The sequence below is a fragment of the Cucumis melo genome, chromosome 6 (assembly GCF_025177605.1).
Source record: "Cucumis melo cultivar AY chromosome 6, USDA_Cmelo_AY_1.0, whole genome shotgun sequence".
In the NCBI taxonomy this organism is placed as follows: domain Eukaryota; kingdom Viridiplantae; phylum Streptophyta; class Magnoliopsida; order Cucurbitales; family Cucurbitaceae; genus Cucumis; species Cucumis melo.
In genome coordinates, this window is record NC_066862.1 from 31,271,295 (window position 1) to 31,285,991 (window position 14,697).

Below are 14,697 nucleotides of genomic sequence, written 5' to 3' on the forward strand. Positions count from 1 at the left end.
CACATATCCGTAAGGCACACTACCCCATAGATGAAGCTAACCGTTACCCCTCAGTCCATACTAAACCGTCTACAACAGTCATACCCCAACGGCATTCATATTACAGTTCCGCCATAGGCTTTGTCAGTCAGATAGTATAGGTTTAAACAACTACACCCTCAGTTGCTACACGCGTTTCCAATTCGCACACCATTATGGTAACCCCTAGACCCAATCAACTAATCAATCAAAATCGGACTCACCGTCCTTCCCTGACCAACTCCATGATCAATGTCCAGACCAATGACTACCACGTAACTAACCGTAAACTTCAGGGTCCATCGACATAAAATCCCAATCTACAACGTAACCCATTAACATAACCACCCTATATCGAACATCCAGCATCAGGGTCTATCCGCAAGCAACTCCTTACACCCGATAGCACACAAGCTACAACTAGCGGTCGCGTTACCTTTACATCAGACAAGAGTATAGCAACAATACTTAAAAGTCAAACACACATACATTTATTCGGTACAGTTACTAACGTGTAATCCCCTGTGGATTACTACGTTTCCAGCCTCGATCCGAGGTCCAGTAGTAGGAAGACCCTTACCTGAAACTTGGTTATGCCCCTCGATCGAGTCCACGCTCAACGGATCCACCTGAACGAAAACACAAGGGTTTTTAAACTATGATACTAGTAGAAGTCATTTTACTTGGCCCTAAGCAACAACCGTTGACTTACCCAAGGAAAAGAAAGCTATCTCCAACCAAGCCTGCCGCAGAACCCGAGAACTTAAACGTCAACTCCTTAATACCTTCAAGGGATGAAAGATAGGACCAAATCTTATTCCAATATTCGACTCGAATCGGATATAGCAACATTAGGGAAATCATCAAAACAATCCTTACCGAAAACTCACCATGACCCGGAGTGGAGGAAAGAAGGCTTAGGTGGCTCGGTAAACAGGGAGCTCGGCTTGGCTTGGAGGTGTTCGGCTCGGCTCGGCTTGGCTCGGAGCTTGGGTTGGCCAGCTCGCGGCTCGGCTCGGCTTGGATCAGTTTACGGCTCGGCTCGGTCCTCGGCTCGGCTCGGTCCTCGGCTCGGCTCGGCTCGGCTCGGTCCTCGGCTCGGCTCGGCTCGGTCCTCGGCTCGGCTCGGCTCGGCTCGGTTCGACTCAGTCTTTAGCTCGCGGGTCGGCTCGCGGCTCGACTCAGTCTTTGGCTCGCGGCTCGGCTTGGCCGGGACTCACGGCTCGGCTCGAAACACCCGACGCACACGCGAATGGCTATCCTTGGCTGCGCCCGACGACGACGGACGAAATTTCACACGGCGACGGTCTGCGATTTAGCCCGAAACTTCTGGGTTGCACCGGACGGCATACGGAGGAAGGGATGTCACTTGCGGTAGAGACAGAGACGGCCGACAGATGCGTGGTTGCGTGAGACAGAAAGGAGATCGGAAATGGGGCGGCCACGGCGGTTGAACGCTAGCGTTGTGAAACCGACGGAGACAGAGGCAGAGACAGAGGACGGAAACAGAGACGCGTGCGGAAGAGAAAGATGGAGAGACGGCGGCGACGGCTTTGTGAAATGCTGAAGACGATGAAGAAGAAGAAGAAGAAGAAGAAGAAGAAGAAGAAGAAGAACGACGTTGTCGGCTGTAGGTGAAGACCGGACGGCTGTCGGGCAAGGAAGGGAGAAAAAGAAAAAGAAGAAAAATTCACGGGGGGGGGGGGGGGGGGGGGGACGGCGCGCGCGGTAAGTTAGGGTTTTTTTTTTAAATATATATATATATTAAATTAAATAATAATAATAATAATAATATTCAATAATAATAATAATAATAATAATATAATTAATAATAATAATGTAATAATAATATTAAATAATAATAATAATATTAAATAATAGTAATAATAACAATAATAAATTATAATAATAATAATAAATAATAATAATAATATAATTAATATCATATTATTATTATAGCAATTTACAAAACATTAAATTCAAAAAAATTTCGTATCCCCACAAAAGATAAAATTTACCTCGAAAATTCGGGGCGTTACAGTGTGTTTACAAATACACTGTATTCTTGATATGTGATATTTTGTTTGATTTTTTGATCTCAACAAATACACTGTATTTATATATGGACAATTATCATCCGTGGAGGGGTAATTTTGGACCAAAAAAGTGAAAAAATATTTATGGCAGTTAGTTTTACCATAAATAAATAAATAAATAAAATAACAGTTTGCTATTTTTTTATTTTCTATTCTCATATTTTTTATTTTGATGGATTTCTATTCAAAGTATATTATGATTTTATTCATGGGCCTATAACTTATATGTGTGAATGGTTGAGTAGAAATCCAACCCATTGATATTAGGAAATTAGGGGAATCGTAGGATCAACTTATAAAATATAAGGTTATGGTACTATGCCCTTTTTTTACCCTCCTATTCTAGTAAAGGGTTCACCCATTATTCTAGTCTACAAGCTGCATAGTTAAGGAAGACCATTAACTTACATCTCTTTCTTCTATGTAATTCAACATTTTATAGGTTTTGGTCTTTCATCCATGTTCAGTTCAGATTAAATAGAGTTGTGAGTTTTTCCAACACTGAGAAGTAATTTTCTTTTAAAAAATTAGTTTATGATTTAATTCCTAAATACCTTATTAATTTATCATCAATCTTAAAGATCCATTTTACTTAAATACTTGTCCGTGTAAAAAGCTAATTACATTCCACAAATATATAAACATACAACAATATATATATCTATAAAATTTCCATACGTGAAACAAGCAACGTAAAAAAGTAACAACATTTACTAGGGTACTAATATAAAAGATGCAAATGAGAAATGAAGCCAAATTAATTTTAACACGCTCAAATAAACATAGCAAATTGAAGTTGAAATACTAAAATAGCTTAGCAATTTAGCCACACCACACACCGTACTTTCTCTAAAAAGTATATCACTACTACAAATTTGATTTCTTGATGGTCATGGCAAAGGACCATCAAGAAAAATATTTTTCTTGATACAATGTTTATCTTGACGGTCATGTACATCAAGAAAAGTTCCCATATTTTGTTAAAGAAATACGAAAATTCGTAAAAAAAATATGGATTATTAATTTCCTTGATGGGCAAAGTTCCCTTAGTTTCGTTGATGGTTCGCATACGTCAAGAAAACTATATTTCGATGGACAATAAACATCATGGATAATATATTAGTTGACGGACAATACCCATCCAGATAGATAGGTTTTCTTGATGGACAAGATCCATCAAGGGATGAATTTTCTTGATTTGCAATGGCCATCATCGAAAAAAATTAATATATTTGTTTTGGATTTCTTCATGGGTTTAGAATTTTATTGATCGGTCAGGTTTCTTGATGGACATAAAAAAAAAACGATGGGCAAGGTCCATCAAGAAACATGATATCTTGATGGGCATCAAGAAAAAGAATTATAATTTTGGGTTTGCGATAAGATCATGGGCAAGACCCATCAAGAAAATGATAGCTTGATTGACAATGCCCATCAAGAAAAAATATTTTCCACTAACCACAAAATTTGGGCCCTCATTAACAGACTAAAACACGATATTCATCATTTTTATCTCATTCACTCTATTCCCAAATTAAATTAACACTACTCTAATTTTATCATTTTTCTTATTAATTTCTATTTTTTTAAAAGTAGAGTCAAATTGTTAGGTACATAACTTGAACAAATTTTTTTCTAATATTAAATTAATAAATCCATTTACATTTAAAATTTATTTAAGAAAACCCATTAAAGATTGGTGAGTTAATTTGAATGATCTCTCACAGGTTATTTGATCTCTCTAATCTCTAGCAGTAAATTGGACAATGCTTTGATGGTTTAATATTTCCTGATAAGCGGGATGGGAAAACAGAGTTACAGTTTCAAAATTTCATTACCAACTGTTGAACCAATGAACAATTCCCCTCACTGGCATTCCGAGGAACTTATGTGTGTTGGAGTAGTGGCAGGAATCTTACTGATAATTTCTTTTCTTCTTTCTTTCTTCCTTTCTTTTTTCTTTAAACTTAAAACAGATAAGATTATCATTTTTCTTTTTACTATTTATGTCACAATTATTTTCAGAATGATCATGTTTCTCTAATTTCATATATTGAATTTGAAAATTCCAGACGATAGAGTTTTGGCGTGAAGCTGAGATTCTTTCAAAGCTTCACCATCCAAATGTGGTGGCCTTTTATGGTGTCGTGCAGGATGGATCGGGTGGGACATTGGCTACGGTGACTGAATTCATGGTCAATGGCTCCTTGCAGAATGTTTTACTTATGTTTCTTTTCCAGTGTTCATTTGAAGGTGGTATTGCGGGAGAACCTGGATCCGAGGCTCATGATGGGTATGTTTCTCTGCCTTTATTCATTTTATCTTGTTGGATGTTGTGTTCTCTAGTTTTCATTGGTGGGATGATAAAAGATATGATTGTTCAATCTCTATATAATTTGAAGGTTCACAATATCATGGAAGTAATGGATACCAATTTTTGAATGCTCAGCACTATGAATATCTTTTCACGTTCCTAGTGGAACTTTTTTCTTTTTGTACCTAATTAATATATCGACCTCATCAGGTATACATTTTGTGGTTTGGCTACTTTGATTCTGATCAATGAGGTTCACCGATTGGACTTGCGGAGTTTACTTGTAAGACTTTGTTGAGGAAAATTAATCACCATTGCTAATCTTGCTCTTCATTAATTTGTATTAAGACCATGCTCTTTGGCTTCAATGCTACATGTTATTTTGACATGTTATGGATAAGATTGGAATCTATTTCACTACATAAGGACTGGGTGGTGTTTCGTCAAGTTGGTTTAGAGTGTGGATTTCAGGGAAGAACAAATAAGTTGGTTGATGGATGCTATTCGTTTCGGCAGGTTAGTTTCGGTATTGTTTGATTCAACGTTTCTTTGGTTTTCATTTGATTGATTTATGACAACAGGGAGGCATTTGCTCACTATTAAAAATTTTAAGTTTGGATATTGATGAACAATCAGTTCAACCTTATGCTCGAGAAGGCTCTTCTTTTGATGATCTATCAACTAGTATGCCATCAATTTTCTTCTTTTCTTTTCAACCTATCATTAGAGCATGTTATCTTCATCAATATTTCTTGGTATAAATTGTCATATGGTTTTGATTCTCTTTTGTCCAATTGGAGATATCTTTTGTAAATCATTTGGCCCTGTAATTTCATATCTCAATGAAGTTATAAAAATAATAGTAGCAAGACAACAATTACGTGAATATAATGGATTAATTTTTCAAACCAATTACAAGTTAGAATTTTGAGCCTATTCTGAACGTCTGCAACATACATCACCTTTTTCTTGAAAAAATTAGCTTTGTTCTCTTCGAGTTAAATAGCAAAGCACAAATTTGGAATTATACAATTCCAAAAATACTTTTTTGCTCCAAGCATAAATTGCCCTAGTAAACAAAGATTAGACATCTCATTACGGGCAAATACGATGTATGCACTCGATTCGTTAAGACATGGTAGTGTTCGAGACGAATTGAAATCTATGGTCAACACGTAAGTATTTAACCGTAAGTTCACATTAAGTGTATATTTATTATGTAAATTGAAGTTTGTTATTTTTTTTATTCTTTTTAATTCAGAGGCTTAAGAATGTTTTATGCTGAAATAACACAAGAGCTCGACCTCTTACTTGGGTTTCTGTTAAGGTATGAGTACTTATATTATAAATAAATGATAATGTGCGTTCAGTTTAAATATTTATTTTTATTTTAACATGTGTTTTGAATATATGTGTGTGTATAGTGTGCTCAACAGCCGGGCAGTACAGAATGTGGGTATTACGTGATGAAGTTCATGCAAGACATAGTAAGGCAAAAGAGCATTACAATTGCAGATGTGGTATGCATTTTATTGCACCATATCTCTTATATCTATTATTTTTACGCTTAGTACAATCTAGTAATTAAATTACATTTATTTCATTTACAGTTGACGAGACAAGCGCCTTATACTCAATCTGAATTGGATATGGTGAGAGTGAAATACTGTGACTTTCTAGGACGCTACATATGATACATGTTTTTATTGCAATGAACAGGTAATTTTTATATTTATAATTTAGGTATATCTTGATACGATGTCAATTTCTGTAGGATTATGTATTGATCATATTTGTTAGATATTATTTTTTGTAGAACAACATTGGTTTACAGTTGATTAATGAAAATTAATTAGTTCATTTGATGGATGTCTAGTAATTTTATGAAATATATGTTACTTGTTTGTTTCAATTATATGGTATGATGGTATGAATTTCATATTTGTGATTGTTGATATTTTTCATTAGTTGTTTGAAGTTGGAAAGTTAGAAGTTTCGAATTTTTGGAGTTCTGAATTTGTGTGAGTTCTGAGTTCTGCAGGTTATGTAGTTGACACGCAGATTTGAAGGAGTTGTTTGAACTAGGTTTGTAGTTGTATGTAATGGATTTTACATAAGTTGTGAAGTTAGAAGTTTCAAGTTGTTGGAGTTCTGGAGTTATGTGGGTTATGTAGTTTTGGAGTTGTGGTGGAGGGTTATGTAGTTTATACGAATTTGCAGAAGTTTGAATTAGTTTGTAGTTGTATATAATGAATTTTGCATATTTTCAGTTTTTGGTGTTTTTCAGTTTTTTATATTGTTTGAGGTCGATCAGGTCACATATAAGGGCGGGTGGTAATGACCCTTTTTTTTTTCTAAAGTTGTTATAGTTGACGGGCTAAAAACGTCAATAATAAAGTTTTGCTGACGAGTAAAACCCGTCAATAGAAGAGCTATCTTGATGGATTGATCCACGTTCTTGATGGACAAAAGACGTCAACGTCACCTTTCTTAATGACCAATCCCATCAAGCATAGGTTTTTGATGACATGTTTTGACCATCAAGTAAATTGGTTTTCTTGATGGACTTTTTAGTTTCCTTGATGGGCAAAACACATCAAAGTCTTCTTTCTTTATGGCCAATACCATCAAGAAATAGTTTTTTATGGCATGTTTTGGCCATTTTCTTGATGGGCTTTTCAATTTCCTTGATAGGCAAAAAACATCGAAGTTTCTTTTCTTGATGGCCAATACCATCAAGAAAGAACTTTTGATGACATGTTTTAACCATCAAGAAAACTAGTTTTCTTGATGGTCGGGCTTTCTTGATGTCTGCCTACATGATGGGCAAAGACCATCAAGGTAGATATTTTTTGACGTGCTTTGCACATCGAAGAAGGCCAAATATGTAGTAGTATATATATATAATTACAGTTTGAAACCCATGATCACAACATCCCAAAACCTTAGTTGTATGTAGTAATAATAATAACAATCAATTTTTAAGAAACTCAGTAACCCAAAGATTAGCCACAAGACATTGAAATATGACATGTTTAAAGCCAGCTTTGGTTGCAAGGGCCTTGAATTCATCTCTAGTTCTTTCTTTGCCTCCTTCATACAGAGTCATCTCAACCATATCACATTGGGCAACAGCTTTTGTTGCACTTGTGGTCTCCGGTAATGTTGGAAGTATTGAGTCCACTACGATTACCTTTCCATCATCAGGAATTGCATTGTAGCAATTTTTCAACAACGTTATGCAATGTTCGTCACTCCAATCATGTAGTATCAACTGTAATATGACATCGTGAAATCGAGATGGTAAAACATAATTTGTTTCTGCGTTATACTACATTAATATAAGAGTATGTATATATATGTATATATATATATATATATATATATATATATATATATATATATATATATATATATATATATATATATATATATATAGTTCAGTGGATTAGAATATTAAATTATGTCATTTGAAACGTGGATGTTGGTTGAATCGCTTACCACACAACTTGTCAATCCTTAGATCAAGATCCTACGACCTTTACTAATTTGAGTCATGATTTATTGTAAATATATATATTAATTAATCTAACCAACTAGAATGGTTTGAGCTTTTATTTGGGATTAAGATATTGTGTAACAATTGCCAAAGCAAGGTTTATACTAAAATATTTAAGTTTAGAGTGGATATTGGATGTAATTCATTAAGAGCTGTTTGAGGATGTGTTTATTTAAGAATATTTTAAAACAACATGATTGATAATAAATGTTATGAAACAAAATATAATGTTTCTTAAAAACAACAAAGAAAAAAAACAAAAGTGATTACAAGAAAATAACACAAACAAAACTAAACCAACCTTCATAAAAACAGCATCTCCATTTGGAATTTTCTCAAACATGTCTCCTCCCACATGTTCCACACCTGCAAATTCATAATAAAAACCCTCTTAACATTGTTTTTAATTCATAATCTTATATCTCAAAATGAACAAATATATATAGGTGTGTGTGTGTTTTTTTTTTCTTTCTTTTTTGAAGTTATTTACAATTACATATGAAAACTCATGTTTTAATTCAACACTACTAAAAAGAGAAATCTTCCATATCATGAATATGATACTATCCATCTCCTCTTCACAAATAGTTTGTTATATTTGATTTTAATATATGTTACCCATCACTCGTGACAAAAACATAAGATGTCAAACATTAATAAATCTAATTGAAATACAACATCACCAACAAATTAAAAGCATTTAAAGGTATAAGAATCAGATAATAATATATCTAAAATAAAAAAACCTCATAGGTAGTAGTACCTGGATAAGGAGGGGCATCGCGAATGACGTGAGGTAAGTCATAGTTGATACCTTTGATGTAAGGGTACATAGAAGTGATGAGTTGAAGGGTGATCCCAAGGCCACCACCTACATCAACTAGTTGCTTGATCTTTGCAAAGCCTTTGTAGACTTTGAGAATTTTCTTGATGGGCATAGTGGAATGATTCATCATTGCAATGTTAAAAACTTGGTTAAATCTTGAATCCTTGCCAAGGTATTCAAAGGCATGAATTCCCCCATAAGCCCTCGTGAAAGTAGTACCTCCCCCTTCAATAACTGCATTCTTCAACTCACTCCTGCAATTTTGAAAATTTATTTGTTTAATTTATCTAACATATATTAGTTTTTTCTTCTTTTAGTTGCATATTTCTAAATACTTAGTTTTGGATTATAGAAAAATCAATTGTTAACCGAAGTAAAATAATGTTTAATAAATTTTAATTTTAAACTAGAAAAAACTAGTTACCGTGTTTGGCAAATAAATACTAAACTGGTGTAATTATATTTTGCTATATATATATTTGAAAATATCTTATATTTTTCTTCATTCTGCTCTACTACCTTTAATTACCGACATAATTTGAGCCCTTTGTTTCCATGGATGTACTTTAGCGATCTTATTCTTGACTTTCTCCTAAGGTCTCGTTTAAGAGATGGAAAAGGAAAGGACTACATGTTTGAGACAAGGAATAAGGGAGGGAAAGGAATATATTTAACCCCTTATTCCTTCTTAATTTTTCTCTTTCTTCCTCTCAATCGCCTCTTATTCCTTTTTATTCCTTTTCTTTCTTCCTCAAAAGGTATGATATTTGTAACACCCCAAAAATTTGGGATGTTTTAGTTTCAATTATCTTAAGTGTAATTATTGAAATTTTGGATGTTTTGAATTATTTGACTTATCGATATTTGATTTTTATTAGACATTAAGAAAATATCTAATGGTGATGGTGCTTAGGAGTTGTGTTAATTGGATGTATTTGAGGAAACTAGATTAATTATATTTTTCTTGTGTAATTAACTAAGTTTTGAGGATAATATAATTATTTTATTTGGATAATAAAATTGGTAGAGATATTTGTTGAAGATAAAGATAATTGGGTGAGGAGAGAGAAAATTGAATTATTTGGTTAATGATAATGGTGATATTTTATTGGGAAAAAGATTGATGTGATTGGTTGATTTTGAATTTAAAAGGAGATTTGGTGAGTTTTAATTGAAGAGAAAGAAGACTGGTTTTGTTGGTTTAAAATAAGGAAAAGTAAAGAGAAAAATAATATTGGTTATTTATTTGTGTTTAAAAAAAAGGTCACTAGGATCCGTGCACCATTAAACCATCATCTTCTTCATTGAGAAAGAAAAGAAAAACTCTAATTTTCTTGAACCCAAACCCTAGCCTCTTTGCAACCGCCGCCGTGCTCGTTCGATCGCTGACGGAAGTGGATCGCAAGTCGCGCGCCGTCCTCGGCAACTCGAACCATCTCCGTCTGATCTCCTCTGTCTGAAAGCCGTCGCCGATCGACTGCTTTCCGTCACAGCCCGTGGCTCACCGCCGCAAGACAATTCGTCGGTCGCGCAGGTCACTGTCAAGCCCCAGCCGCTTCAATCGTTGCTCATACCTAAACCCGAAAAACTGAGCCGCACCCGCCGCCAGCAACCCACACGTCCGTGCCTCCATAGCCGCGTGAAGCTGACCCGACCTGCATACCTGCGCCTGCTCCGTAGCCGAGCCGTCCTGCACGCGTGAGCCGCCTGCCTAAGCCATCCTGCATGCATGAGCCGCCTATCAGAGTCGCCTTCTGCTTTCTAGCCGAGCCGCCTAGCCGAGCCGCCTAGCCGCTTCACCTGTCTTTGAGCCGCCAGCCTGTTTTTGGTCTTGTTCACCTGTTTTGGTAAGTTTGATTGGGTTTTGGAATACCCAACTAAGATTTAAAATTTTTGGATCTTAAATAATTTAATTTGAGGGTTAAATTAAATTATTTCTCTTAAGGGACATCTTGGACCAATTGATTTTTGGAGCGTGAGATTTCTCCAGTTAAGGGCTTATTCGTGGCAACCTCGACCTAGGGTAAGTTATTTCGACTGAATTCTTGGGTCCTTGGTCGTTTGATGGTTAAGTTATGTAAAATGATGTTTTCTAACTATTTAGGACTTCGCTGCTTGGAAAGCGTGCTTTATTGTTAGAATTCGTTTGAGCAAATCTCCAGGTAAGAGATTCTACTACTAGACCTACGAGTGGAAATAAGAGATCACATTTATTCTTGAGTTGTGCATATTGATAACTAGATTGTATAACGACATGGTAATTAATGAGGATATGATATGACATGATGATATGATATGATGTTGTGATATGACACGATGACATGATATGACTTGTTGACGTGATGATGATATGTTACATGCATGCTATGGTTAGAGTGTATGTTAACTTGTCCTATTAGAGTCATACCTGCATGGGTGTCCTTCGAGATCACCACCTTTTTAGGACTGCGCAGTCCGACGGGACCGCCAGTCTGGCATTGACATAGACATGATTCGAGTGGTTCGACGGGATCGCTCGCAGCCCGATTGTCTTAGTGTTCCTCCGGGTACGCTACAGACCAGATTGTCCTAGGCGTTCCTTTGGGATCACCGAAGACCAATTATGTTCCTCCGGGATCACATGTTGCACGTGTTCGGGAACGTGCCAGTTCTTGGGTACCACTTTCAGGACTCTAATAGGAAATTAACAGTCACCTAGCGGGACTAGTAGTGAGTCCATTACTGAGTATTTTATACTCATTCTTTCCATTTCTATTTTTCAGGCTAGGGCAGAGGTAAGAGCCAAGGCAAGCTGGCGAGCGACCAGAAGTGACCGTGGCGAGCCATAGGGATCTTTTGCTTCCACTTTATGTCATAGTTCAGACTTTAATGTTTGCATTTTAGTTGATTCTTTATTTTATTTATTTAAAATTAGATAGGGCCCGAGTTAGGATTTTATTTTTATACTTCTCTCTAATCACATTTGTTTATGCTTTTAAATGAAAGTTTTGAGGTTTTGTTTTATCTTTTTTTTTTTTTCTCTTTCCAAACTTTACAAATTTTATTTATCTTTTAAATTAGCAATGGCTTCGACTTAGTACAAGGAGTTGGGTCGTTACAATATTATTATTATTATTATTATTATTATTATTATTATTATTATTATTATTATTATTATTATATTATTATTATTATTATCAGATAATAATAATAATAATTATTATTATTATTATTTTAAATTAAGAAATTTACTATTATTATTATTATTGTTATTATTATTATTTTTATTATTTTAATACTATATTTCAAAATAAAGTTGTACGATATAACTAATGTTCATCATTTAACTATATTCGTAAAGAAAAACATTTGTTTCCTATATTTCATTTCGTTTCAATGTTATTATGTTGGTCGTCGTTTTTTTAAATCGATTGTTAACGATACGTAATTTTTCGATATTATACTTACAACACCAATTTAAAGAAAATACATGTAATTTCTTTCGCATGTAACACATCAATTAATTTTTTAGCACAGAAAACTTATGTACAAAATGTTCAAAATTGACATCGTATTTCCAGAAACTAATAGAACATGTTTTTTAATAAAAAAATACTAAAATTTAGGTAAATAAAATACGAATATTTATATATTGGATTTACTATATGAATTTTTTTAAAAAATACATTTGTACTAATTTAAAAATAATAATAATAATAATAAATTGTCATATTCCTTCCCACTTATTCCTTCTCCCAAAGAAGGATTCTAAATAATCTCTCATAATCCTTCCCCCAAAAATTATTATAATCATTTACTTTTCATACTTCCCCTTCTCGGTGTTCCTTTTCCCCTTTCCTTCCCCAAAAACTTTCTTTTTGAGACCTTTTCTCCTCCTAATATTCATATTTATTCCTATAATATTTTCCAATTTTCTATCCAATGTTGCTGATAGCAACTTGCTATCTCCTTTTTTAACCTTTTTTTTCTATCTCTAGACCTTTATCTCTCTTACGTAATTAACTATTTAAATATTTTTGTCTCTCTAATGTTACTCTTTAACATATATTTTTCTTTAATTTCACATATATTTCTCTATATAAACATATATTTAGTTATAAAAATAAACAAAACAAAAAAGTATAACTATATATATCAAACAAGTGTGCGTGATTTTCATTGTTTAAAAGCAAAAAAATAAAAGAAAAAAAAGTAAAAATATAATAAAAAAACTAAAAATTAAAATGGTTATACGTATATTGTTTCAGTTGCATTTGGAAGTGACTTGACATTTTGTTTACGTTTTTGTTTTCGTTTACCTTGATATTGATGCTAATTTTATCATATATTTTTTTTAAAATATACTTGAATTTGAAGCCAAAATCGATAAATTAAAACAAAAAAGGGTTGAAATTTACTATTTAGTTTTTAAATTTTGAATTAATTTTTCAAAGCTAGAAAAAAGAAAAAAGAAACATAAAAACTTACGAAAAAATTAGTGTTTACTTGTTTAAGTTTAAAAAACTAAAACTAAAGAAGATGAATGATTACCATCACCAAAGCCAAACAAATTTAATTTACATTTTCTCATCTTAAAATCAACACATGTGTGAGTAAAAGAAAGCAAACCATGTATGCAGAAGGACTTTATCCTGGAGTAGTGTTAGAAGTGGATCTAAAGAGACACCATCTTCGTTACGAACATAATACTTAGAAACTGACGTAAGGCTATAAAGTCTTTTCACATTCCCATCTTCATCAGAAGCCAAAGAGCATCCCATGATAGCATGGCTTGCCAAAAGCCTCAACATCCGATCAATCATCAATGACGCTTCGGGGTTTGTTGTGGTTATATTAGCCGTTATCTCTGTCGAAGAGAGCTCGGCCCCATTTCCAGCCTTAGATAAGATCTCAAACACGCCGAGTTCAAAGGCTGTTTGGAGTGTCATTGGCATTGCCGATAAGGTAGCCAGTTCCATAGCGTAAGCATAGTGCTGTTGTTCCACGACGTCGTGGTTGTCGAAGGAAGTGATGGTTGTTTCCTCTGTCGTGGAAGCCATTTCTTACCGGAGTTGTTTGATGATGAAAAGAGGGCAGCTAAGGGTGTGTGCCAACATTTTTGGTGGATGAAGTTTGAGAAAATGAGTATAATGCATTATAAAGGCTATAGAATGCTACGGTTTGTTGATTGTTTCAACACCCTGACAAAAGCTTTTAATTTTCTATAAAGGAAAAAGTAAAAAAAGGAAAAAAGAGAACTACTGAGAAGCTGAGACACCTTCTATTTCCAATTTAATTTAAAATCATATCAAAACGACTGTAAGTGCTAATATGATTGAGATTATAAAAAACAGTGAACAAATACTACACAAACTTTAAACTTGCACAACAAATCTCTCTCCAATAGACCAACACAAACTATTCGATTTCTTATAACACCACTTTTAGTATCATGGAATTAACAATAAGAGAAACCATCAACCCACAACAGTGAACAAATACTAATCTCTAAAAAAATGAGTATTGCCGCACATAAAATGCTAAAGAAAAAAAAACTATTTTATCTCTAGGCCTACTTCTTCTTTAAAAGGAAAAAAAAGAAAAAAAAGGCTCTCGATGCACTTTTACTTTTCATTTTCTTGTAGTTTTGTTATTTTATAGATGATGGGTGTTTAAGGGATCAAATTAAAACTTAAGTTATTTTGAAAAAAAAATTGTTTGACAATCCTCTAAAATAGATTTTTGAAGAAAATGAGATTATAAAATAATTTTAATTAGGATAAACACTCCGACACCACCTTTTTGGATGGCTACCTGTAGCCAACCTCCAATGACAATTCTCAACGATCTCCCTGTAACGACCCAACTCTTTATACTAAGCTGAAGTCGTTACTAAAAGGAACAA

General features: G+C 34.1%; 1 protein-coding gene and 3 long non-coding RNA genes across 4 annotated transcripts; 2 read left to right on the plus strand and 2 right to left on the minus strand.

Annotated features, from left to right (window-relative positions):
* Positions 1–4,097: 4,097 nt before the first annotated feature.
* LOC127149976 (uncharacterized) lies at positions 4,098–4,755 on the plus strand. Its single transcript, XR_007821896.1, has 3 exons — positions 4,098–4,277; positions 4,368–4,534; positions 4,639–4,755. It is a non-coding gene; the product is annotated as an uncharacterized LOC127149976 (long non-coding RNA).
* An 823-nt stretch (positions 4,756–5,578) lies between these two features.
* Positions 5,579–6,285, plus strand: LOC127149977 (uncharacterized). Its single transcript, XR_007821897.1, has 3 exons — positions 5,579–5,755; positions 5,853–5,948; positions 6,039–6,285. It is a non-coding gene; the product is annotated as an uncharacterized LOC127149977 (long non-coding RNA).
* A 1,018-nt stretch (positions 6,286–7,303) lies between these two features.
* On the minus strand, positions 7,304–14,406 carry LOC107990280 (caffeic acid 3-O-methyltransferase-like). The gene is made up of 4 exons (XM_051086538.1): positions 13,422–14,406; positions 8,751–9,067; positions 8,289–8,353; positions 7,304–7,702 (listed from the first exon to the last, which is right to left on the minus strand). The coding sequence occupies exons 1-4, from the start codon at positions 13,850–13,852 to the stop codon at positions 7,403–7,405; spliced, it is 1,113 nt and encodes a 370-aa protein (XP_050942495.1). The 5' UTR covers positions 13,853–14,406; the 3' UTR covers positions 7,304–7,402.
* LOC107990982 (uncharacterized) lies at positions 10,031–11,967 on the minus strand. The gene is made up of 2 exons (XR_001762858.2): positions 11,221–11,967; positions 10,031–10,652 (listed from the first exon to the last, which is right to left on the minus strand). It is a non-coding gene; the product is annotated as an uncharacterized LOC107990982 (long non-coding RNA).
* Positions 14,407–14,697: the final 291 nt, after the last annotated feature.

Bases quoted from the DNA above. Each gene is read 5' to 3' on its own strand.
- LOC107990280 (XM_051086538.1), bottom strand. From the start codon at position 13,852: ATGGCTTCCACGACAGAGGAAACAACCATCACTTCCTTCGACAACCAC. The intron at 8,354-8,750 runs GTACTACTACCT...ATGAATTTGCAG, and splicing joins CGATGCCCCTCCTTATCCAG to GTGTGGAACATGTGGGAGGA. The intron at 7,703-8,288 runs GTTGGTTTAGTT...GTCATATTACAG, and splicing joins GAGATGCTGTTTTTATGAAG to TTGATACTACATGATTGGAG.